Source organism: Chelon labrosus (assembly GCF_963514085.1).
Source record: "Chelon labrosus genome assembly, chromosome: 9".
NCBI lineage: Eukaryota > Metazoa > Chordata > Actinopteri > Mugiliformes > Mugilidae > Chelon > Chelon labrosus.
In genome coordinates, this window is record NC_140359.1 from 11,565,060 (window position 1) to 11,591,638 (window position 26,579).

Below are 26,579 nucleotides of genomic sequence, written 5' to 3' on the forward strand. Positions count from 1 at the left end.
CCCACAGCATACAATGAGGAACAGCAGGATTTCCATTAGTGGGTTTGTCACTTGCTTAACTCCTGATACCTATGGCATTATATTAAAACTTTACATGGGATAGCTGCAGAGATTTTTCGTATTACCATTTGACATCAAGAGATACAACATATGAAATCAAGTCTTAAGGTTGTTGTCTGTCACAAGCTTAATGTACAGGAAATTCAGTGAAATGGCAACAACTCCCGACCAGATTAGGTGAACAATTGTTCTTAAATTTATAGTTACAGATGTTAAATGAGATATAAAGTGTATAAATTAATAAAGCATGGAATAATTATCTAGACAAAAATATTTATGCTTCAGTGGCTGCAGATCATTGCAGGTGTTTGCACTAATATAGTTAATTAACAGTCAAGTTAAAAAAAAATAATAATAAAAAAAAATTATTGCATAGCTAAAATGTGCTAATATTATACCACCCAAAGTAACACTGATTATGGTTGAGAGTGAGCCTGTCTGGTTATTTTGGTATTTGTAGTGGTGAGCACAGAACGGGGATTAAGGTAAACTAACAGGAAGTCATCGCTCATTTGACCAATCACATCAAGAACAGTGGAGCAGGACGGAGTCCACAGAGAGGAGCTGGAGAGGACTCTTTCTCTCAGTACACTAGCATCTACTGTGTCTGTAGCTACGTTAGCTCTGGCTTTAAGTTCACCTATTTGACCAACCTTCGTATAGCCTGCTGGACGCACAAAACACTGGAGGTCTGCCATTTTCACCGCGACACAGACGAGGAGAGCAGCCGGCGGACTAAGTAACATTTCGGGGGGGAAGATATTGGTGGAGATGTGTAATAAGCTACACTGGACACCAAGCACTTACCTGGCCAGTCTATCGACTGACAGCTGTCACCTAGCTGCGTAGCTAGCTAGGTGAGCTAACTGCTAACAAGTGTTTTTCGGACTAATAGCCTGGCTATTTTTTCCAGCCAATGCTGGTCTTAGTTTAGAGTGGAAACCGGCGACTTGTCAACAGTATTTGACTCCGCCTGCTGTTGAAAGCATGAGTTAGCCGTGGAGTGTCGGGCAGCAGGAATATTTTCAGGTTCAGCTAGTTTAGCTAGCTTTTAGCTTGAAGCTAGCTAGCTGCATTCATTCAATTACAGAAAAACTACTGCATCGTTAACACCTGCGCCTCAGCTAAACGGGACTGACAAATCCACCCATACTCGTTGTTACGACACTGATACGTTAAGGACTTGTTCGTGCTTTGGATAACATCTGGAGAAATGAAGAAATTTTTCGATTCTCGCCGGGACTATGCGGGCTCTGGGCCTGGTTCCGGAGCCGGTGGAGGAAGCGCTGGTTCCGGTGGCGGCGGCAGCTTCATCGGACGGGTCTTCAGCATTGGACGATATCAAGTGACCGTCGAGGAAATTGTTGCCGAAGGTGAACTACGATGCTTTCCCTTGTGTGGATTACATACCATGTCACACAAACACTTTAACACGAACCACAACCTGAACTGTTGTTAGGTGGGCAGTCATGGAGCATTAGTTAAATGAGTGGGGCCTGTCTTTGTTTTGCTTTTGGCCCAGCTAAAATTATATTACCAGCATGATGACATGGAATCAACTTTATGATGTTATTGCTATGCACAAGGTTAGAATAGTTACAGTATCAGCTCTGACCAGTCCAGGCATAATTATTGGTCAGGTAGCCTTTCTCTTGTGGCCTGAACTTGCTATTTCATGGTAATGGTCATTGCAGTGAGAAAAGGAGGATTAAGTTCAAAATTCAAACTGGGTAGAGGATTTGCTGTACAGTTTTGTCGCATGTTAAGATTGCCTTTGCTAGGCGTTATTGGATTGTTCACCTTGAATGCTGGGAGGAACATGGTATACTGGATTTTCTACTGTATTATAAAAGAGCAACGCCAAGCTGAGTCATCTCTCTTGATGTTTGCAGAGGGAGTGACAAATTTCAAACATAGATTTCAAAAGTTTGGATGAACAGATGAGGTTGGAGGGATCGTTATTAAGTTGTGCATCTACTTGTACCTCTTGACTAGGTCGGTCTTTGATACCAAACTTCATGGGGTGTTGTGCCATAGTAGGTATCCCTGGCAGGATGTGTGTCCCATCAATCCACTCTTAATGCCAGTGGGACCAGTGACACACATCTTACCGATTTTAGTAAATAGGATATTGATTTTGACGCATAACATGCAAATGTACATATCCCTGACAGAAAATGTGTACTTGGTATTTGAATGAACTAATTTGTTACAGAAGGTTGAATTGCATGTTTAGCCAGCGTCCAAGCATGGTTTATGAAAAAGTGTTGACTTCACGGTACACTATAGTATCGTCAACTTACTGTATCATGGAAACATGTTTGCTTTATGACAGAAAATACATGATTGCTTTGGTTTTTCAGTACACATTCAGGCGAGAGGGCAAGGGAGAAAGTTCAGTGACACCTGCAGTGCAATAAAGGCATTCATTTCGATAGATAATGTGTTACAGGGACACACTACCCGCTTTGGCACACCAGGGGCCCACAACTTTCTACATTAGAACAATTTTGCATGTCTGTTAGCTGTGTTAGTCAAAATCACTGAGTTGTAGGAAACTGATTATAACTTTTAATGTAGTCTCTACCAGAACACTCTCAAATAGGCTTTGAGAAAGGGTTTCCCATTTGTCTTTGCAATGACAGTCTGCCATGCTGTGTTAGCTTAGAGGGCCTGTTACTAAATAATAGATGAAAAAAGGCTGATTAATTTATCACTACTATAGATGGCCACCATCTGTTTGCTCTGGCTTTATGAATGAGTTACACCTCTAACTTCAGTCCTACTTTGCGCTGAGGTATCAGTGGAAACTTGGTGAGAAATTTGTTTTCTTCTGTGAACATATTGTAGTTTCAGTTTTGGAAAAAGTTTGGAATTGATGCAAACTTTAACATGAAAGAAGCACCATTCAAGTTGATAAAAACGATCATTTCTCCATGATGATCCATTTTTCTCCAAATACTTGTTGAAAATATTTCTTACAGATCAGATTTTGTTGCTGTAGACAAACTGCTTGCGTTGTCAGTTCCCTTTATGTAAGTTTATGCTGATGATTGTGGTTTGTTAAAGTCTGGGCCATTAGTTTTGTTACCTGTTTTTTGAAAAATATGTTGTCCTAGTTTAAATCTGTTGCCCTTAGATGCAGTAAACACACTTTTTACAGTACCAATAAAAGCAATCAGAGGCATATAGCATACTCATTTTGTGTAGCTAAAGGCCGAGAAATATGTTTTGTTACTTTTATGTAAGACATTTAGGTCTACAACATATATCTGTGATTTGCTCTTAATCACGCGTCCCGGGATTTACAGAGACGCAGCTTTCCTGTCTTTACTATCAACAGTATCTGTCCTGCGGTGTCGATATAGAGTTACTGGTGGTAACATTAGTATCCCCAGTTCCTGCTGTTACATTGGTGTGAGTCATTCTCCGCTTTGAAAACCAAAAGCATCCAGTTTGCTTTGTGAAAAAATAACTTTCTTAACTAAGACTATGCTAATTTTATCTTGAGCAGCTCGCATTTCTTTTGCTTCCTTCGCAGCGCCATGTCGTGTGTTTTTGAAAACACCATAGTAGTTGTGAGAACACGTGTTGTGCGTTAATCTAAAGCCTCGGTGGTAGTCCTTATGTAAGTTCCATTGCGCTGAAGACAAACTGTGACTAAACATGATGATCACTGCTCCTTTCATGGGAACGGCTGAAGGTGTCGTTTTTTTGTGCGTTTACTTGTGTATGTATGCACAAGTTAGAGTGGTATAATCCTGACAGTCAGTCACGTCAAGGGGCAGTGGCTATTTGTAGCAGTGCTTAGAGTTATTTGGTCACACCGTCACTGAGAACGTCGACCACTGCTAAACGTTGCTTAAGAAGTGCCGCTAATCCTTGTATTTTCTTACAGGCGTCTCAGATTAGACTGTTCAAGACAGCAGTGGCTCAGCTGTCTTTAGTCTGAGGGACCACACACACACACACACGAGGCTCACCTCTGCTCTGAATTCTGATTCAGGCCTCAGATGGTTCTGTTTGTCGTAACAACACTAATTACTCAGCCAATTTATGTTTTATTTTTGTCCAGTTGCTTTATTGTGGCTTCAAGATTTTTGCAGCTAACTGTGAATTTATTGAATTCATAATGAGAACAGCGAAACTGAAACAGTGAAACCCACCCCACCCCTTACAAGGCTGACTCTTTCATTTTTTTCATATTAGTCTGAACTGTTTGTATTTGGTGGACTTTTTAGGCAATCCTTAATGCTGTTGCCTTCTAGTCCTTTTCTTTAACAGCTCAGCACGCAGTAATGTCGCCCCAGGCGGTTCTTATCAAACGTCATCCAGTGCCACCACATGGAACTGGCCTTGGCTTACTGATGCCAGCTTGATGAGTCAGCCCGGTGCATGGCATTAACGCAAACTGCGAGACACAGACAGTGAACAGAAAAGCTGCAGTAAAAACAGACCTTTACAGTGAAAGCTGCTACATATAAAATATATATATAAAAAGGTCAAAAGGTTGTTTCATTGTGGCCACATTATTTGATCTGTATGGATGGTGGTTCCGTAAGTTTCTTTGGATGTGCATATTTCTTGTGTTTTTTTTTTTCCCTTTGGGTCAGCATCCCTGTGACCGAAGTTGGGATGATGAATTCTCTCACTTCCCCTGTCTTGTGTCAATTTAGTCTTTTACCCCACAGCACAACTGCTGACTCACATGGTGCTGTTTTAAGCTCTTCTTACCAATGGGACAGTCGGCCATCCGGCATTCCCGTTAAGCCCTCCTTTCCTTACCTTTCATTTAGTATAATAACATAAAATATATGGATCTGCATCATTCGCTGCCATTATTAGTTGTCTGATCTTTCAGGATCAAAGCACATTGAGAAACATTTTGCTTCAAGACACTTTAAGAAAAGACTATCAGCTGTAGTCCCAGTTAGTCAATTCATTTGTTAGTTAGTGTGGTGGCTGTTGAGGCATAAAAGGGTGAGAAAATGGGAGCAGTCTTGTAGTGATAAGTCAAATTAATTAGTTTCTAACACCAATCGCTTCTATGTCATGGCATTATGTATGATGTTGCTGTTATAGCTAAAAATCCAATCCTTTCTCTTTGGCTTTATTTTCAGGAGGTTTTGCTATAGTATTTTTGGTGCGGACTCATCAAGGCCTACGTTGTGCACTGAAAAGAATGTATGTCAACAATGAACATGATCTGCAGGTCTGCAAACTTGAGATACAGATTATGGTGAGTAACAACATTCATATACTTGCTTTCATTTCTTATTTTCTTACTTTGTGGTCACTGAATGTTTGAAATCCTAAGTACATTAGGTACAAATTGAAGTTATCAACAAAATACTTTTTGACGCAGGATTAGTGGTGATAGCAGAAGTGATGCCATTTTAACTCATTGCTTTCTGTTAGAAATGTTACATTTAATACTCACTGGACTGTTTATTTTCGTGACTGAATCCCTTGACTGTAACTGAAACTAACCAGTTCCTGCAGCCACACCCTGCCGTTACTATCAGTGGATGGTTATTATCATTACGTACAGACCGTGGGCAGATAAAAATAGACTCAATACTTACTAATCTAGATGATTTTGTAATTTACTTAAACAGTGGTTTCACAGTCCTAAGACATTTGGTTCTGTTCTTCATTTTACTTTGTCTGTTTGTTTACACAGAGGGACCTAGTGGGTAACAAAAACATTGTTGGTTTCCTGGACTCCAGCATAGCTGCTGTTGGAGCTGGTGATGTGTGGGAAGTCCTAATCTTAATGGACTTCTGTCGAGGTAAATAGGTCCACCCTCCCAAAGCTTTTCTGTCTCTGCTGATTTCAAAGCTCCATTACCCTGGGCTCCTCACAACATCCTGTTCTGGCTGAAGGCAAATATTCGTCTGATAGCTGTCAATAGAACTTCTGTTTCAGTCTGAACTGCGCTGAGTTATTTATAGAAAGTTCAAATATTAACTTGGAATTGTTGAATCATCTGTAGAGTTGAAAAAGTAGAAAGAACATTTCTTTTTTGTAAACCTCTAAAACACTCAGTAGCTTTTTAATGCTATAAGCAGCACCACTGATAAAGTGGTTTTATAGTAATACAGAAAGAAAATTTACTTTATTGTCCTCACATTTGTGAAACTGACTATGAAACAGTTAATCTGACTTCTTTCTTGTTTTTATTGTAAATGTAGATTTTAGATCATTTGAGAACTTGTACAAAACTCCTGTTATAACTTCTTATAGGGTGTTATTGTATACATCATAGATTCAATAACTATAAATTAATTAAAGATTAAATAAAAATTAGGGTTCTCAGTTAATTAAAATATTGGTTTGTTATGGTTGATTATTTAACAAGTGATTAATTGCAATGTCACATTTTATTACCTGTTCTAAATGTACCTTAAAGGAATATTTTTAAGTTTTTAATTATTATATTATATTATTATATTATTATTAGTAGGGGTGTGTAGGAATGTGTGTTTGGCAGTAGTCATTGGATAGGGGAAGTGTTGGTTGGTTGTTAGCTAGCCTTTTGCCAACCCTGTAATTGATCAAATTGTTCTGTATAGGTGGGCAGGTAGTAAACCTGATGAACCAGCGGTTACAGACAGGCTTCACTGAGGCAGAGGTCTTACAGATCTTTTGTGATACGTGCGAGGCGGTGGCTCGGCTCCACCAGTGCAAAACTCCAATCGTCCATCGAGATCTCAAGGCAAGCAAAATCTTATTTCCTAATATGCCCATAGCACTTGCTCTATGAGGTCAGCTTATTAATGGCTTCAGTAATATTTGGAAGTTTATTTATTGTGACACTGTACTATTACTTCTGTCAAGACTCACCCAGTCTTTCTGGCGTAGGTGGAAAATATTCTTCTACACGACCGGGGACACTACGTTCTCTGTGACTTTGGCAGTGCCACCAACATATTCCAAAACCCTCAGACAGAGGGGGTGGCTATCGTAGAGGAAGAAATCAAAAAGTGATTTTTTATTTTTTATTTTTTCCTGAGTACCTAATACTGTCTACACTTCCACTAACTATAGTTGAGATGCTAATATTCTGCTCTTACCTCCAGATACACTACTCTGTCATACCGTGCTCCAGAGATGGTCAACCTCTATGGAGGGAAAGTCATCACAACAAAGGCAGACATTTGGGTGAGACTAAGATGACAGTCAGATCAGATAAACTCATTGTGCATTAGTAAATATTGATATCCTGGATTCAAAGGTACAGCTATATAATGTGTATTGATTCTATTGTTTGTATAGGCGATGGGTTGTCTGCTCTATAAGCTGTGTTACTTCACGCTTCCTTTTGGTGAAAGCCAAGTGGCTATATGTGACGGCAGTTTTACAATCCCGGACAATTCCCGCTACTCCCAAGAAATGCACTGTCTCATTAGTGAGTATACTTGTTCCTGAAATTATACTCGCTGTCCCATTTACTCCAAGCACATTGTGAGTACACTTAGATTTGAATGTGAATATTCATGTGTCTGTGCGTCATGTGTGTTTGTTAACATCCCAGGATACATGCTGGAACCTGACCCGGATATGAGGCCAGACATCTACCAAGTATCCTACTTTGCCTTTAAACTGGCTCGACGAGAGTGTTCAATCCCAAATCTACATGTAAGTCGACATGGCCAGAGTAATTAAATGAATATCAGAGGAGATTATATGTTAGTATTAGCTGTTAATAGGTGAATTTATTCTTTTTTTTATTATCACAAACAGAACTTGCTATGTATCTCATGTACAATGATTTCATTTGTCAGAGAAAATGTATTCTAGGACATTATTGGAGAGCAGCTTTTGTTTCTAGCTTTCGTGTCAGGCTCTAAGTAATATTAAAATGGGCAAGAATGATGCATTCATGAAAGTTGACGACGTCTTCTTGATTGCTCGCTAATGTAAGAAACTGAAGATATCTGGTTTGATTGTCTCTGATAAATTGTCTTACTGATGTAGATTTCGCCCATTCCTGCAAAACTTCCTGAGCCTATCAGAGCCAGTGAAGCAGTGGCCAAAAAGAGTCAAACCAAAGCCAGGTGAGTGGGAAGCAAGGCATTTCAGTTTGTTGTTATAATAAGAAACTTTATCATTACTCAGTTCTCTCTTGTCCTCCCATCAGGCTCACGGACCCGATTCCTACCATGGAAACCTCAATTGCACCCCGGCAACGGCCCAAGGCTGGCCAGGCTCAGCCGCAGCCCATATCAGGCATTCTTCCCATCCAGCCAGCTCTCACCCCTCGCAAGAGGCCTAATGTGCCCGCTGGAACACCTCAGGCCATAGGTACAACGTGATTTCTCTCTATATCGTTTTTAAGACGTCTGGTGATAAAAACCTACATCTGTGGGCCATGTACTTCCAGTGATTGAGTTAGCGCTGTCTTAAAAGGCTTTTAATTGTCTTTTTATGAGACCTTTGACAGGGCCATTGATCTGTTGTCAAAGTCAGAATAGACGGTGGCATGATGTCACATTAATTACACAAGCATGCTGTCACATGTCCAACAGACTCATTGTTTAGAGGATTGTCTAATTTTGACTAAACGTTCTGTGTTGGTCTAAATCTTCCTAGAAATTAAGTTAAAAAAAAATTAGAGGTTGTCTTCTATTCAAGAACTTGACAGCTATGTGCATCAGATATTCTTTTTGAATGAATGAGAGTGTAAGTATGGTCTTGTACAGAGAGTGTTATGGGCCATTGTGGGTTGATTGCAGCCATACTGTAATTGGGCCAGCAAGCGCTTCCATTGATTCAGAAGAGCTCGTTGGCTTTTGTGAGTCAGTAACTATGATTGGCTCTTATGAGTCAATGAACTATAAAAGTGTTTCATTAGTCCTGTTTAACCCAGCAGTAGCTTCTGAAGACTCTTGCAACTTGTTTTGCTGCTAAAATATGTGTGTGACATCATACAAAAATACAGGCTTTTATATATTACTCAATTTGAGGTTTCACTTAAACGAGACAACATTTCAGTGATGGGAACTCTCTTCTCCTCAAGGAAGTGATTCCTGTGATATTTTAAAGGGCAGCTGTTTTATAACCAGAATCCATATATATCGGGGACATTATGATCTCACTTTGTTCATAAACTTTTAGTTAATGATACGCAATTCTTGACATTAAGGGAAATCTACAATTATGCAAAAAACTACACTGGTATTCAACATGACAAACAACTGTGTGCATGCGAATCTGTACAATTGTTGATGAAAAGGGATAGGATGCTACATTCTTCTTATTCTTCACATCTTTCTCGGTTCAGGTGCTGGTATCAGTGTTCCACCTTCAGCTGCAGCTGCTGTCCAACCTGCTCAACAGGCTCCTGCTGCGCAAGCTGCACCGCAGCCAGCACAGACAGCCAACATGCAGCCACAGGCTACACCTCAGCATCATCAGCAGCTCCTCTTGAAGCAGCAGCAAGCCTTCTTAAGCCCACAGAGTAACCAGCAGGTAGGAATCCTGCAATAATGAGAGGGGAAATACTGTTAATCTCTGTGTGCTGTTGAATCTTGTTTGCTGTTGAATTGTTCAGTTTGTTCAACTACTCTTGCATTCTTTGGGAGGCTGGTAGAGTAAAGTTCAGTAGGTAGACTAACTTGTCCACAAACCAGATAGTGGTTCAGTCCCCAGTACATGCCACATTCCAAAGTGTCCTTGAATAAGACACTGATCTCCCAGTTGCTCCCTGGCGTGTCAATGTTTGTGTGCTTGTGTAGTGACTGTAAAGCGCTTTGAGTACCATTATGTAGAAAAGTGCTATTCAAATGCAAGACCTGCCATCACCAGTTACTATTTAGCATTTACCACTATGCATGCAGTGACACACACAATGTGATACAACACACACTGATCTGTTATTGAGCCATAGTCCTAAACCTACACACATGTGCTGTTATCTGGTTCATTTGTTTGCCAATGCTAGCTTGTTGTTTAATGTTTTCAGTGTAATTATCCATTCAGTTGTCCATGAATCATACTGGTACATATTTTTGCCTGAACCGCCCTGTTTCTTGTTTAAAATGTGTTTTTACAGTTGAGTCCTGTGAAGTCAAAACTTCTGTTCTGCACTGATGAGCAAACTCATTCATTTTAGCGTGCTCCTTATCCTACAAGCCTATTTATTTTATATTTATGTACAGTTGCCAAATCCCTTTCTTTCTCTGGTCCCTGTATTGTCTGCTCATGCTGGTAAAAAAATTAATTATTGGAGAATAATTCTCTTGTTGCACAAGAGCAATAAAGCAGGACACATTTTAATTTCAGCTGGGAGAGAGTTTGAAATGGAGCCTTACTCATGATTGGCTCTGTGGTATTCCTATGTAGCATCAACTGGTACAGAAACTCCACCACCAACAGCACCAACAGCAGCAACAGCAAACACCTTTGCAAGCAACTACTCTGGTGCAGTCCAAAGCTAAAGCTGTCCCTCCAGTTGTTATTCTGCAACATCAGCAGCAGCAGCAGCAGCAACATGTAGCCCATGAAACAGCAGCTCTGCATCTCACACCCATCCCTGAGTCTGCAGTCATTGGGCCTGCATCTGACCCAGAGGTTGTGGTAACATCCTACTCCTGCTGCTGTCTGCTACTCTTTGGGTCGGGGCTGACTATTAGCTCGTGTCTAATCAATCACACCAATATTTTTACTCTTCCTTCTTCTTCTTGGATAACCCAAAACCAGGAATGGGTTCAGAATAAATGTGTTAATGCCACGTAGAAATGCTTTCTTGAAAATGTCATTGCATTTTTTACATGGTGTTTAAATCATTCAACTGATTTCTGTTCTCCTAGCTTCTACTGTGTCTATTTTCAGTGAACTCTCAAGCCTTGAGGTGCATCAGTTTCTGTCAGCTTCTTTACTTTTTTACTTCCTTTCTTTTTCCATCAACTGATTTTTGTGATTTCATAGTGCTGTGGTTCTGGGGGAGCCTGTAATCTATCTTCTTTGAATTGATTATCTCGTTCTTGTGTTCTTACTTTGTCTTATGTTTGGGGACTGATTGATTGTTTCTTCAAAGATAGGTAATAAAGACAATGTGCATTTAGCCTGTAACATTAATGTTCCCTAATCTCCACTTCCGCATCTTTTGTTTCAGACGGCTGGCAGAGGAATTCACAAAGTCGGCTCCTTGACACCCCCCTCATCACCAAAGATGGCCCCTAAAAGCGGCCACAGACGCATCCTGAGCGATGTCACCCACAGTGCCGTATTTGGGGTTCCAGTTAGCAAGTCCACCCAGCTGCTTCAGGCGGCCGCAGCTGAGGCCAGCCTGAACAAGTCTAAGTAAGCAGAATTAACTCCTTTCCGCGATCTGAGGATGAACTGTCCTTTCATGGCACTGAGTGAAGCTGGAAGGCCTATAGACAGTCTATTCATGTGATGGCACCCAGAGGGAGGATAAACGGCTCTTTTACATCCTAAAGAATCAAGCTTAAGAAGAATCCCCCAATTCAGTCTTTAAATAACTCCCTTCGATTTGAATATATTAGTAAATCACAGACTTAACAGCTTTTATCTAATTTCACATGTTTATGTTTGCACATCTTTTTGTTGCAGATCAGCCAGCACTACTCCTTCTGGCTCCCCCTGCTCATCCCAACAGAGTGTGTATCATCCAGGTGAAGTTGACGCCCCATCAGTACCTGCTTCATCCAACTCTCAGCCCAGCTGGAACCCCTTTGGAGATGATAACTTTTCCAAGCTAACAGCTGAGGAACTGCTCAACAAAGACTTTGCAAAGCTGGCTGAGAGTACGTCCAGCTTGTTTACTGCATGTGCACACACAGTATTGTTAAATAAATGTGTGATTTCAGTAATTGCTCTTTTTTTTTTTTTGTATGCGTGCAGGTGCTGCGGCAGGAGAGAAGGTCTCAGGCTCCAGTGAAAATCTCATTCCAGGGCTTAATTCTTTTCCAGGTAAGGCTTTGATTAATTCTCAGTGTGCTGTCTGGTGCTGCCCAGGAGGCTTCTCTTACAGTGATACTGTATCAGTTTTCAAGTGGATATTTCCCTCTGGGCTTTTTTTTTTTTTTCATATTGAGAGAGGTGGAGTTATATCATTTTTATGTGGTGCTATTCCTTAGCTTATGTGTCCTCTGTCCTCTAGTCCTACCTGCTTTCTTTCTGTTCATGCTCTTACATTCCTCCATTTGTTTTCTTCCATTTTTATTCATTGAAAAACATTAAGCCGAAAGATCTGCAGACATCACGAGTGCAGGTTCAGCATTGTTGACTGTCCCGGACCCCTTTAATACCCTCTCACTCTCTGACACATCAGGTAATTTTCTTGTCACATCTCGACACAGAACGAGACGCACTGTTGAGTCTCTCAGGCCTTCTGAACAAATATGAGTCACTTACTTATTTGCTGTGGTACTTTCCTGGATATCACCCACAGGTTTGTTTATTTGTAGGTGCTAGTTTTGTGGTTTGGATTTGTACACAGTCCTAGCTTGTTGACATAGCAGCCTCACAGTGGCTTCTTGTCGGCGTCCATGAATAGACACCGTAGCTAGATCGCATCTCATTTGCAGATCTGTGCTTTTGCTGTTGCCTGGTAACGGGAAGGACAAATTCTCCTTTGTTAATTGGATTGCCGTACTGCTGGAGGAGCCTGCTTAGTAAGAACCACTAAGAACAAGACAAAGCTAAGCCCTCTGGCTTGTTAAAATGACAACCCAGTATTTTACGCTCTCCTCAGTTTATCCTTTTGAAAGTGAATGTTTCATAGGTGTGTAACCTCCTTTGTGTAGTTTCTAATTAAGGCCTGAAATCAGCAAATAAAACTGTTGAGGCTATCGCAGAACAAGGGTGTGGTTAATCCTTTCTACACAGACTGAGCTGCGTCTTTGACTTGGTCACTCAAAAAGGATGTACACAATCTATCTGCTGACATTTACGATGACGGCAACCCTGTTTGCATTAAGTAAATCACAGCATACTGTATTTAATTTAATAGTATACATGTTTGCTATTGACGGTGGGAATTAGCTTTTTTCACATTAAGCATTTGTGGAAAGCCGTTCATCAGTGTTGGCCTCTTTCCTGTAGTGAAGGGGGCAAAAGGTCACATCTGCTGTGCCATTTACTGAGCCAACACATTCCTTGTCTAAGACCCTCAACCCCATTTTCTTCATAGCAGTTTCCTGTAAGTATGAGCTGCACAAAAAAGTCCATAGTTGGTTGTTTCATGCATGGGGTGCATTTCAACTTAATTAAATGGGTGGTTTAAAAATAATAACAATAATAACGGAGGAGCATCATTTTATGAAATGTAACTCCAAAAATGAGTGGAAAAGGTTATAGACAGTGACTGCCTCACTGATTGCTGTGACATGATTTGTTAGTAGGCGTTGAAATGTATGTGGCTGTGGTGGATAGAACTAAACTAACAGTTCAAGGAGTGAATTTATAATCGTATTGTGGTTTCACTGATGTTGAAAGCAACTCGATTGTTGAGTCGTGTGAATTTGTGATGTTTTTTTTTGCCTGCTGAACATATTCTGTCCCTAAAATGGCAGACATAAGCAACTAAATGTTTATTATACTCTGAATATCACTAACCTATAAGTATCCTTGTTTATTTTTGTCACTCTGCATCTTTGCTAAAACAAAATCTGTCTCTCTTTAGTATTCCTGCTTTTTTTTTTTTCTTTATATGCAAAATCCTCCCTCATTGGCTTTTTTCTCTCTGTTGCCATGTGTCCATTACTTCTCTCCATCTTCTTTCTCTTGGTCGCTCACAGTGAAGCTAATCGAGGGATTGAAGTCCCCTGAAACTTCTCTGATGCTGCCTGACCTCTTAACCCTGGCTGACCCCTTCAATGCTTCTGCAGAGAGCTCCACCAATGGTACCAGCTCTCTTCTTGTCCCCTGCCATGCCCCCAAAAACTCCCCATCTGCTGTGCATGTGTCTTCCTTCTCCCTTTTTCCTCTCACTGTGTCGAAAAGTCAGAAAACCCTACTGGGGGAGGAGCAAAAAAGATCTTCATCCTTTTTAGCCCTACAAAAGCAGTATATGTTCAGTTTCAATACTAATATTTTCTATGTGTTACTTTTTTCCCCACTTGCTGTCTTTTCTATGTAGCAAAGGCAGAGGCGTGCGTGGATTCACTGATTCCTGGTCTGGAAATGCCTCAGGCCCAGCGACATTCAGGCCAGCCAGAGCTCATCCCTGCCAGCATGCCAGGTTAGCATCCTGGACCATTCTGTAGGGAATTTAATCATCAAAAGTGGGAGAAATCTTTAAAGAGAGACCCAATAAGATGCTTTATAAAATGCTATGTGAAAGCACCTCAACATAAAAATTCAGCTGGCTTTCCAGCCTCTAAATAATGAGACAGCAGTGTTGGTATTTGGACTATTACCATGAGCTGTCTGATTGTTGGTTGGTGTTCAGTGCCTGGGAATTGTCATTGTGTCCTTATCTGTTGATTTTCAGACAAGAGCTCAACAAAGACTCCCGAGAGCAGATGCTGAGGGCTAGTATGGCAGCGTTTCGTTCCAGACATAGATTCGCAATCACGTCATTGTCTCGCTGGGTGTAACCTTTTAAAGATAAACAAATTCAGCTGCATTTCTGGTTACAATCACCACATTTATATCAACAATATATTTGCTGACTAATGGCAAAATATAGTCGACAACATCTTTTCTAATTAGGTCTATGCTGCAAAAATTTAGTGATGAATCATCAGGTAAAAACTTAAAGTTTGAAATGGTTCATTCATTCATAGATTTTATATTCAAATATGTTTATACGAGAACATGTTTGAATAAAAGTTCAGTGGTGGAATTTATGGTTATGGGCCTAGTCGTGATTACCTTTATTTTGACTTTTAACTCTGACTGGAACAGCTGTTTTAATGTAGTGCAACTGTATTGAACAAAAAATCCTCCCACATTATTACACCTTCTGCGTTGATCAATATACGTAAGCTGTAGCCAACATGCAGATTTTGTCGTATCAGTGAACTGTCTTACTAACAAAATGCATTTTCCTCCACTGCTTAGACTAACACTCTTATCTGGCTTTGCTTCCTCCTTCCCCAGACTCTCTCACTGGGGAGGACTCTCTGCTGGGTTGTGATCTGTTATCTCATGCTTCTCCTGGAAACCAGTCTGTTTCTGCTCTCCCTTCCTCCTCCTGCTCCTCCGCTCCTCCTGGCTCTGGCTCTGGGTCCTGTCTGGAGGAGCTGCCACCTGCTTCTGGTAAGACCTCACCTTTGCAGCTAGCCTTATGAGTGCTGGGAGCCAGACATATAACAGATCACACATCAGCCCCAAAGGAGGAGGGCCTGTTCAAGCAGGGAAATTACAAATGTTTACATGTTATACGGAAATTGAAGTAGACACTAAATGATATCCTCAACAGACCCTTGACTCATTTGTGTAAGAGCCAAAGCTACATGAATTGAATGGCTTTTAAACACTGTTACTGCCCTGGCTCCATCTATTTTAAATCTACTCGCATCCTCCTTTCTTTTTGTCTTTTTTCTTTGGCTGAATTATCTTCTCCCCTCCCTTCCATCGTTACTTCACTTCCTCTTCCTTCACCGCAGACTCTGCTTTCCTCATGTCGTGTGGGGAGAAGGGCAATGGTGACGAGTTTGACCCTATTCCCGTGCTCATCTCCAAAAACTCAAACCAAGGTAAGGGTAACAGAATTCCGAGATGAGCACTCACACATGCTGAAGCCCAGACTGTGAGCCACAAAGATGAATCGCTCCGCCCCTAGATCAGTCACAATAACTCCTTCCTGTGATCGCTGATGTGAGAAGTCTTGTATGGGTGTGCTTGTCACATTAAGGCTTTTTATCCCATCAAGCTCTCACATTAGTTTTTTTTCTCCTAATGTTATACTGGCAGCGCCTCTGCATCTTGCAGGTGTTTGGCTCTTGTTAGTTTATCATGAAAGTCTCCTCATGTTAGAATGGCATTTCCTTACTCCCCCCGTAATGATGCAGCTGTATAAAAATGATCCCAGCTCACTCTCTGCTTGTTTCTCTTTCTGCCCCTGTTCATGCATCTCTCTGCTCTGCCATCATTTTCCCTCATCATCTCCTCGCTCCTAATTTCTCCACACAACTCCTTTTTAATATGACTTATTCTTTTGCTTGTCTTTCACATTCTCCCTCGGCTCCTCCATGTCCATCTCTGTCTCTGTCTCTCTTTCTTTCTGGCACGTTTCAGGTGGTCACTCGCGCAGCAACAGTGGCAGTTCAGAGTCCAGCATCCCCAACTTGGCCCGATCCCTTCTGCTGGTGGATCAGCTCATCGACCTCTAGAGGGGGTGGGAGAGGTCGAAGGGGCAGTGTGCAATCCTAACAAAGGGAGGGGGAGGAGGGTGGGGGATAGAGAGGGTCAGGCAGAGGCTCTTACTGTAGCACCTTATAAAGTGAGGGGAGCCAGCATAGATTGGTTCAGTGGAACCTTTCTCTTTATGTGCCTCCTTGGCCTCAACTCCATCTCTAGTTGCCTGATAAGCTGGTTTCATATATCTCTGCTGGCCGTTGACATCCCCCACGCTGGTAAAATCCATTCATTAATGCCTGACCATATCGTCTGCTTCTGTCCTGGCTACACCATGGTCTTCCTCATGCTTTTCTCATATTTGCATCAATATCCCTCATTGAGTGCACGGCCATGGTGATCTGCCCTCATTGTGTGCACATGTTGAAACTGCTTGATCACAGCTACATTGTGTTCACTTTGTGTGCTTGTTCAGGGTTGAAGCTGTATTGAAACAAGCCACCTTCAGGCACGGTCATGTGTGTCAGGGGTCTGAGTAAAGAGTGAGGACTGATACTGCTGTCGACCTCCTGGATAATTTCATGCACTTTCCCATGAAAGCTTTGAACTAGTGACCAAACAAAGATGCAACTGAATGAATTGATGAGAGCTGTGCTGCTGAACTCCTGTTGTGGAGAATTAGGCTGCCTCATTCAAACATTTTCTTTGGATATGATCGCAGCGCACATAATCTGCCCTATTTTAGGAGGTTGGATATCTTCAAATTTTGTGCTAACAAAAATCAGTAAACCCCGTTTTTAATTTGACTAAAATAATTGTATATTATCAACCTTCTCTAGATGTTAAGTAGGGTGTTATTTAGTGTAAAACTGCACCTGTAAATCTGTCAGTCGGGACAATGTTTTGAAATCCTCAAAGTGGTGAAGTCAGTGGGCTCTATTGTCACAGCAACACGCTTCCATTGTCAGCATTATGTATAGCCCCCCTGTTAAGACTATTAATGAAGTGGGTTCATTTTGTAAGTACATCTTTCTATGCTTAGGGGCATTAACTCATCCTCACATCTTTGACCCGTTGTCAAGATAAGCACAGCAGAAATATAAGAGAATGAAATCACTGGACCTGTAGCAATGCCAAAGCAAAAGGAAATTTTATACTCATACTATGTTTGTCATGTATTGATCTGGTCTCAGGGTCAGGAACAAAAAAACTAATTTTTGCAGCATCTTACAGAGAGGGAGGCACAGTGTAGATTTCACTGAGTTATTTAGTTTTAGGTATGAGCTCCCTCTCCCACTGACACCCTCTCCATGTACACTAGCCAGCCCATTCTTATCACTTAACTTGAAGTTATTCGGCCAACTTGCAACATTAATTTCATTCGGAGAGGAAAGACAACATGTACATAAAGTTGCTGGAATATTTTTTCTTATTTTTGCTTCTCAGCGCTGGTATAAATTGATTTTTAGTATAATATTTAAAGACATTTCATCTCTCATGGATAAACGTGACTATAATTGATAGTGCTGTAGAATGAATGTGTCAACTCGGTACCATTCTGAAATATGTACAAATGTATAAGGATATATAGATAAAAACATATTTGTGTATGAAGCTGTATTTAAGAGTGCAGAAATGTTCCTCTACTCTGTCTGGAGTCCATCTTTCTTTTCATTCTGCTAGTGCTTTTGTTTTGGATGTCGTCATCATCAGTACATGAAACAAAGTGCTCATGACTTACCTGACTGAGTATTTATAGGACTTCATTGCCATTGTTTACATAGTACTGACACTCATAAGTTGTACCCTGTATGATATAGTTCATCTGACACACAGTTAAACTGAGCTGATGACGGAGTTTACTTCCTGAGATCTCTGCAGCACCGTTCACCTCCACTAGCTGTTCTCTCTCATTTCATGAAGTCACGAGAAAGGTGTTAACATCGAATCACGATCGTAACCGACTTTGTGTTACATTTCAAACGTATTACCTTTCAATTTGCCTTTTCTCTTGCCAAGGAATGTCCATCATATACAGTAGCTGTAAGTCTCTTTTAATGTTCATATCACCTTAGATATGTACATACAAACTGAAAGGTGTACATTTCCCCTGATAGTCCATCACTGGTACAGTATATAAGTGTAAAGTTTGAGGCCCCAGTGGTTCTCTTGTATCACATGTTAAAAGTTACCCTTCAACAACACTAAGAATTGGCATGGGTAAATACCACTATAAATACTACTGTGCTTCTTCTCTTTCTGTTCTTCTAAGTTTCAGTTAAGTCATTTGCATTTTTGTGGCTAATCTATGCAACCCTGCGACAACGCTTCATTCTTATTACACACTACAGTGCTGTATCCTGTAGAGCCTTGGCTGTAGAGTTTTACTTGTGTTGCTCTGTGAAACTAATGTACTTACTGTGATGGCTGGATTGAAATGATGGCAAATGTAACAATTACCTGGGTTATATCAAAAAAAAATGTAGGACTTGAATTGGCAGCAGGCGTTTCATGTATCAAAGCAGGATTGTTATCGGTTGTGCGTCTATTTTTATGAATTAAGGGAGACTCGTACAGTAAAGGGACAATAAACTCATTAATGTGAATGTAAATGGATTCTCTTTGGGTTATTTGACTTTTATTGACTATATTAAATAGCAGAGAAATCTATTTTCTTCTCATGATACCTAATTAGGTTGCAGATAGTCTTTAACTTTATGGTATCTATTAAGGCTTTTCCCATGCCTGTGGATGTTGGTAGATGCAATTATAAAATCACATTTTTGTTAACTACTGTTGTGAGGATAGAAACTTTGGGTTTGGGTCAATGCTGGTTAGGCAGTACTTTAGACAGGCTCCCTAGAGTCTTATTAGCTGTATTGTGAGAAATTAATAGCTGTTATTCCCTCTGTCAAATGAGCAGTCTCACTGTGTATTGTTTTGGTAGTCAGCTGTGAACAGGGAGATCATCTGTAGGCTCATTTTTCAGTTTGATTAACTTTTACTCAAACCATGTGGAAAAGTGCTTACTATGTGAAATAGGCTGTGGAGAGATAAAAATACACAAGCGATGAGGGAAAATCACCGGAGAAGTAAAACAAAACCAAAATTGGTGTTTTCCTTTAATGGCTGTGACTAACATCTTCCCAAGAGCTGCCAGTTAACAGCTGCTGTCCGCACTGCTGAGGTAAGACTGATCTGTCTCCGCTCATCTGTCCACACCTGTTTTAACTACTCTCACTTTTGCCATGTAGGCTCTGTCTCCTTGTTTCCACAGACGTACTGATTCCCTCTGAGCCCCCCCTCCAACTCAATCAGCTCTAACTACAATTAACCCTTAACACGACACGCTGTTTTCGAAGGTTGAGTTCAGGATACTGCAGCGGTGCTCAAACTAATTTGTGGAAACAAGGTTGTTTGACGTTGTAATAGTAGAGCTGGTTGTCTCGTCTGTCTTTACGTGACGTGTGCAGAGTAGAGTTTGTCTGTATCGTCGTAGTCTCGTGCTCGTTCCTCATAGATCAGTGGTATACAGATTTTAGAGATGGTCCATCGCTCATACGCTACGTCAAGTGTGAGACGAAGAGTTGATGGTCTGTTAGATAAATGAGCAGATGGACCTCAAATGGTAAAGTCATTTTTTGTGATAATATTTGCACTGCAATATTTTTGTTCATCTCTGATGTTTTGTTGTCCTCTTATCTCTGCTGTCTTACACAGATCTGCAAGGGGAGAGTAATGGCTACTCTGTGCTTCAGGAGGGTCAAGACACTGAACCTCTGGAAGAAATTTCTCAGAAAAACGAGGAGTGTGTGCACTCTAGCGATGAAGAACAGGAGAAAGAAGCCCCTAAGGACGAGCAGCTGGACGGGGAAGCCATCGAGAGTGATGTAGCAGCCCATGACTGCAGCGGTTCCAGACCTTTGCTGCAGGACTCTGAGGATGAAGAAGAACATCAGTTAGCTCTCCCCTCATCACTGCACTCCAGCTCAGTACCAACTCAACCTTCTACTACCTTCCATCAACCTGCTCTGAGCGCCTTTCCTCAAAATCATTCCCAGCATGTACACGAGGCAGCAGAGGGAACAGCTGTAGCTGCAGACATCTTCTCTAAAGCCCCCTTCCGGATTGCGCAAGAAGACTCAGGTGACGTGTTTGCCAATGCTCCCTTTCCACGTGCCGCCCTCGCAGCTCAGCAGCCGTTCGACGTATTCTCTCAGGCTCCCTTCGGAAAAAGAAGGGACGCCGCAGGAGCACAACCGAAGACCTCATACGCCCATGCATCTCATGCTGCAACCGCCGATCAAGGAGTGTTGGGACAAGTTGCCCAACAACCATTCCGCCCTCAAGCTCTGGCCAAATATTCCCGACACTTTGAGGGACCCGTGCCTCAGCAGCCAGTAGCAGCTCACAGAATAGTGTCTAATGTGAGCAGGCAAGCCGCTGTGGCATCAGTCCCTGTTGGGCCTCTTCACTCATGGACCTCAGAAGTGAATGCTGTAGACCCCTTTGTCTCTGCACCCTTTCACCACAAGGCCCCTCAAGAAAAGCCCTAATTGCACACTGAAGAGGTCGGAGCTGTGGGAATCAGCACCACTGATTTATGCAAACTGTTATAGGCATTCTGCATGCTGTCACCAGCGCTGCAGCTGGACTGCAGGCCTGCATGGATCTCATTCTTAACTGGCTGCTCTGATTGTGCAAGGCCATCCTTACAATGACATCATTGCCACACTCCTCATCGCTTTTTATCCCCCCCCCCCCCCCACGTTACATCTTTTTAGTTGTCTGTAATCTTTCTGACATACATCTACATAAACAGTGTGGTGGTCAAGCATTTGATTGTTTTCTTGCCTACCTCAGTTATTTTTTTGTGTCTGCGTTGAAACACATTGATTTAGATTTCGTAGTTCACAGATTGTCAGAAGTCTGTGCTTATGAAGCTACGCCTCATCCCTCTATTGTACTAGTTCTCAAACAGGATGAATTAAGCTTGAATCACAAGATCGCAATTCCACAGAAGCTTGAAAGAGAAAAGGAACTTGTCTAGAGGATCGAAACAATTTCTTTATTTGTTACATCAAACAAGAATTGTGTAAATCGTCTTACAGTGATGCCCAGACATTTTTGAGCCTTTTTGTTTTGATGCTTAACAGTTTGTTGTGAAGCAAATGCTGGATAATTATTCATACACATTTCAACAATAACATTTGTTGATATGAGATTTTTGTCTCAGTCCAAAATGTTTGTTGCGTGTATTATGTTTGTGGTCACTGTGTTGTCTCTTGAAAACTGAACTTCGGCGTTTGTTCCATGTACTGTACGAGCGTTATATACACGTTAGGCATAGAAAATTCATTATAGTAGCTCCTATGTTATGTAACTGTAGAAGATTCACGTTTCTTTGTACCGCCTTACTTTACAAGTTGACATCTCTGAAGCCTTACACTCTTCCAGTACTTCCCTCCTGCCACATCAAACTGTATTTATCACTTTTGCCTTTTGTGCCCTCCAAAACAAAACTGCTGCATTTACAGGGTTTAATTGCACTTGCATTCAGCACCAAATACTTTTCCTGTTGGCTGTACGCGTACAAGGTTTTCATTCCACACTGCAATGTAGACTCCTCTATGAATTCCAAATGTGACACTGACATTTATTTAAAAAAAAAAAAAACTGAACTGCAAATCAACGACAATGCTTTCCTGCAGTCTCACAAATATCTACAGCACTTAAGCTTCGCAGTTCCAGTCATGGATTGTGATGGAAGTACCTTGTAAGTGAGATCTTGAATTGTGTCTGATTGATGACATTCCTTATGGATTTATTTCTAATGCCTTTTGGAAATATTTTATGGTCTTTGTAAAATCATGGGACACTTTTTGGTTAAAGGGGATCCAATCTGTTTCAACCCAAAGTTTAAATTATGTATTTCTCTGTCTCATTGTAAAATTGTTTCTTTTTGGAGCGTACAATCTTCTTTATTTCTTTTTTTTTTTTAGACAAAAAAAAAAAAAGTTCACTTTTCTCACCCAGCTTGTATACATGAAGATTGCACATAGTCACTGACACAGAGTAGAGGGTTTTCTGTGAATGTCTTTTGTCTGTAACACGGCAGTAAAAAATCTATTTGAACTGACCAGAAACCTTTGGTGGAACATTTGATGACACTGTTGGACAAGAAAGCACTCAAAACTACTTGTTATGCTGCATAGCCTGCCTTTGAAAACTATGTTGTAAGTAATAATAAAAAAAAAAACTATTAAATGAATGTAAATCAAATCTGTTGAGTTTCTGCAATTATTTACCTTCACCAAAACATTCTGTTACTCTGCTATAAGCGAAGCAATTTATTTACTTATAATACTTTTAAGATTTAATGTAGATTTTACACAGAAGACACTTAACTTGTAGTTTAAATCTGCTTCACATCGACCAACTCCAACATCCAAGCGCTACATATATATTAATGTAATCTACAATAATAAACACAAGACTTGATAAATGCATGAGAAATGTTGATACTTTATGTAAACTCTGCTACTAATACTTGAATGTGAATTTTTCAGCACGGAAAGTGTTAACATTTAAGTGTTTATTGATTAAATTCTTGCTATAATGAAAACATTTAAATGTTCCTGAAACTTAAAAAACCCAAAGTATATACATAATGTCACACAAAACGTTGTGTAGTGTTTGTCGTCGCTAGGAGGCAGGATTGCACGAAGAAACCGGAAGTGAACAACAATTAAAATTAACGAAGAAGAAGGGAAGGCGGAACGAACGCAGTGGTTTTTCTCCTTTTATGTAAAATACGATTGTTTAGAAACTATGCGGTGAGAAGTGAGTGGTCAACCTTCCATTGATTAAAACTACTTTAAATTTATTTGTGTCGTGGCAGAGACATATTAAAAACACGTTACCTGCTCGTTTTTGTCATCTGATTGTTTTACGAAAGCACGCGCTTTTTCATGCTAGCTGGCCGCTCGCTCGTTCAAACCTCTTAATCTAAATGAATTTCTGTCTGAACTTTCTGTATGAACAGGTAACGCCAGCTTTTCTTGAGCACCATGACTTCTCAGAGAGTTCTCCCTCAGAGCAAAGAGACTCTGCTCCAGAACTACAACAAGAGGCTCAAAGATGACATCAAATCCATCATGGACAACTTTACAGAAATTATCAAAACAGCTAAGGTAACATTCACATCTACCACTCTTTCTGTTTCCATTTGTTTATTACTGAAGCTAAAGCTACACGTGTAACATCCACATAAATGGGACTTGGGTTTCCCAGAACAACGTTACTCTGTAATAAGATCATCAATGATATGTAATATTTTCCCACTTTGTCCAGATAGAGGATGAGACACAAGTCTCCCGACCAACGCAGGCAGAGCAAGACCATTATGAGATGCATGTCAGAGCAGCCAACATTGTAAGTATACTCATCTGTTTCTTTCTAATGATTGAAGATGAGAGAGCACACTATGGGCTCAGATCAGAGCTTCTAAGATGTTGTGATGTAGATGTAGAAGTGATACAGACAGTTTGTAGTTTCAAATCAAACTCTGTGAATGTGCAAACTACATCTGCATGAGAAGTTCCAGTTTCTGCAAGCGCAGGAAAGTATCTGAGCAAAACAAATCAGATTTAGATGCTGGGACGTCTAAATTTGCATTTGTAACTTCAGGGTCATTTTGATTGCTGAGTTTCACATTAAATTTTCTGTGTTTGTGAGCAAAGCAATGCTCACGATACAAGTCTTTTTTACACATGCACAACTTTAAAATATTATGTCTGAAATAGAAAGGTTTCAGTCGTGACAGTCCTAGTAGGACAGCGTGAGCCCTAATGTAAAAGACATCACAACCTTGTTATTGTTTTAACCGGTTGGGATTCACTTTGTGTATCTTTGAACATCTCTTCAGTAAATAGGTTTTGGGTTAACCAGCTTCCCCTCCACTGTGTTGCTGTGTCAGGTACGTGCCGGCGAGTCCCTCATGAAACTGGTGTCTGACCTGAAGCAGTTCCTGATTCTGAACGACTTTCCCTCGGTGAATGATGCCATCAGCCTCCAGAACCAGCAGCTCCGCTCCCTCCAGGAGGAGTGTGACAAGAAGCTCACGTCGCTCCGTGATGAGATTTCCGTCGACCTGTATGAGCTAGAAGAAGAATATTACTCCTCCAGGTACAAGTAGGCTCATCCCACCACCCTTTTGTTGCCCCCCTGCCCAGCACCATGTACTGTCTCACCCGATACTATCTACTTCTGATGCCAAGGAAGATTTTAGTCTAAACGTCTGTTGTCCAAACAGAACCATTCATCAACACAAGTCATTGCTGAGCATCATTGTGGTGGACATCATCTCACTATGTGCCTTTACATTGTTACTGATTAGTAAGTGCCTTGTCTGTTTTTCATTATCGAATGATAATGACTATGAGAAGGCTTCAGCTTTAAAGGGGCATACCACTAAATAGCAGCTTTGTCAGTGGTTCCAACTATTAAACTATGACGGTTCAACGTGTAACTATGGGCAGTCAATGCAATCAGCTGTTGACCCAGTGAAAGCCAGAAAACTGTTCTGGTGACAAGGATGAATTTTATTATTCTGATCCAAAAGCAGGTTTATTTCTGATTGGTGCTCAGACTTTGAGCTGTCTCATCTGCAGCATGTAATGAAGTTGAAAGACATTTTAACAAGTATCATAAGGTACATGAGAGAGATTAATAGTCTAGTGAAATGTAAATAAAGAAGTCTCAAAGTCCATTTACATCATAAAGTTTATTCAAACACCTATTTTATCCATGGATGAATTTGTTAAGGGCTTCTGGATATTGCAACATGCAGAGTTTTCGGAAAAGAGAAAACACATTTACAAAAATTACACATTTACAAAACAAACTCTTTCATTTAATATTATTTATATGTAATATTTAATGTTGTTTAATGACGGCATATATGCTGGATTTTAAGGATGGACTCTACTGTTAGACACGCCTGTTTGCTGTTATTTATTTGAGGTCAACCGTAAGGCCGCAGAGTTTCTCCAGTCGATGTTTTCTGTAAAAGCAATTAGATCATACTTTGCTAATTCCGTCCTTAGGAGCTGTGACCATGTTAGAAGTCGTCAGTCACACGTGGTGCAGTGATACATGTGTAATAGTTTGTGCCAGATGTTCCAGTAGACCCAAAATAATAGAGAAATAAAGCAGAGACCAAAAGTTGTAGTGGTTTGTGGTGTTTTTTTATTTAGACAATATTAAGAAGTCGCCCTTGGTCCTGTTTTGGAGCATGCTGGGTGTGGGCTTGCCTTCCTCGCTGCGCTCGCTCTGCTTTCTCCTCCATCAGCAACTAATCAAACTCTTTTTGCTGAACTGAAATCAGCAGCTGATCAGTCACATCTCTAAACAAATCAGTATACATCTGTCTTAACCTCCGTGCTTCCATTGTGTGTGTGCTTCCATGTGCTCCTCTGTGTATGAATGTGCTTATTCTGACCTGCTGCTCTCGTCTGCTCCTCTCTTTTCTGTGCTGCGCTGATTCTTTGCCTCCAACTGGTTTCTGCTCCGCAAAGCTACAGTCAGTGGGACAGCACTGATCTGCCACTATGTGAGGCCTACCGGCGCCGAGACAGTTGGACCTCCCCAGACAGCAGCCGCAGCTCTAACCAGGGCGACAGAGAGGACACGGACGGACCTCCGTCACAGGAAGCGAACACCCAGCACCACCTCAACGGACACGGGACCGCCTCCATGGAGAAACCGTGACGAGGACATTGGACATTTGTTGTCTCACTTTGGACTATTTAGCTTCCAGTACACATTGTGAACTAGCATTTGAAATAGGGCTTCCACTGCATTATGTTATGGACTTGAGACTGGACAAAAACTTTAGAATGGAGGCTTTATTAACAGGCATTTCAATAGAAGAACAAACTGCACTGAAGAGAAATGAGAATCAGTTTAAAAATGCAGACTCCGACGAATACAATATACACACAGTATTATGAGTTTAAATTTAAAGGCAGAAAACCTTAGTTTACCTTTGAAGCATTTTTATATTGTTTGTATTTTGTTCCTTAAGTATTTGACTATGAGTGTATGTACTTAGATTTATCTCGTGAAACTTTTTGTAAAAATTATCTGTGCTTTTTTTGTACTCGCTAAGATCTGATAAAAAAAAAAAAAGAATAAGTCAAATGTTGTTTTATCCTGATTTAACCTGTGTCTGCCTCAAGGA

The 26,579-nt window shown here is 40.8% G+C and overlaps 2 protein-coding genes across 16 annotated transcripts; both read left to right on the forward strand.

The window, feature by feature from the left end:
* The first annotated feature begins 527 nt into the window (after positions 1–527).
* Positions 528–22,672, forward strand: LOC311493679 (AP2-associated protein kinase 1-like). 11 transcript variants are annotated; one of them, XM_084552426.1, is made up of 20 exons: positions 528–1,433; positions 5,181–5,299; positions 5,744–5,852; positions 6,637–6,779; positions 6,926–7,047; positions 7,144–7,225; positions 7,340–7,472; positions 7,599–7,702; positions 8,042–8,121; positions 8,205–8,368; positions 9,348–9,535; positions 10,409–10,636; positions 11,181–11,368; positions 11,642–11,835; positions 11,933–12,001; positions 12,273–12,362; positions 14,172–14,273; positions 15,137–15,295; positions 15,646–15,735; positions 20,057–22,672. In XM_084552426.1, exons 1-20 carry the CDS (start codon positions 1,274–1,276, stop codon positions 20,890–20,892), a joined length of 3,360 nt encoding a protein of 1,119 aa, XP_084408552.1. In that variant the 5' UTR covers positions 528–1,273; the 3' UTR covers positions 20,893–22,672. The 11 variants fall into 11 exon arrangements, with proteins under 11 accessions (XP_084408552.1, XP_084408553.1, XP_084408556.1 ...); XM_084552427.1 differs by lacking the exon at positions 20,057–22,672 and adding an exon at positions 16,277–16,403; XM_084552430.1 differs by lacking the exon at positions 15,646–15,735.
* A 410-nt stretch (positions 22,673–23,082) lies between these two features.
* med22 (mediator complex subunit 22) lies at positions 23,083–26,167 on the forward strand. Of its 5 annotated transcripts, none has more exons than XM_084550888.1 (5): positions 23,083–23,179; positions 23,382–23,529; positions 23,690–23,770; positions 24,315–24,523; positions 25,915–26,167. In XM_084550888.1, the coding sequence occupies exons 2-5, from the start codon at positions 23,407–23,409 to the stop codon at positions 26,105–26,107; spliced, it is 606 nt and encodes a 201-aa protein (XP_084407014.1). In that variant the 5' UTR covers positions 23,083–23,179; positions 23,382–23,406; the 3' UTR covers positions 26,108–26,167. The 5 variants fall into 5 exon arrangements, with proteins under 5 accessions (XP_084407014.1, XP_084407016.1, XP_084407017.1 ...); XM_084550890.1 differs by having other exon boundaries at positions 25,921–26,167; XM_084550889.1 differs by having other exon boundaries at positions 23,103–23,172.
* Positions 26,168–26,579: the final 412 nt, after the last annotated feature.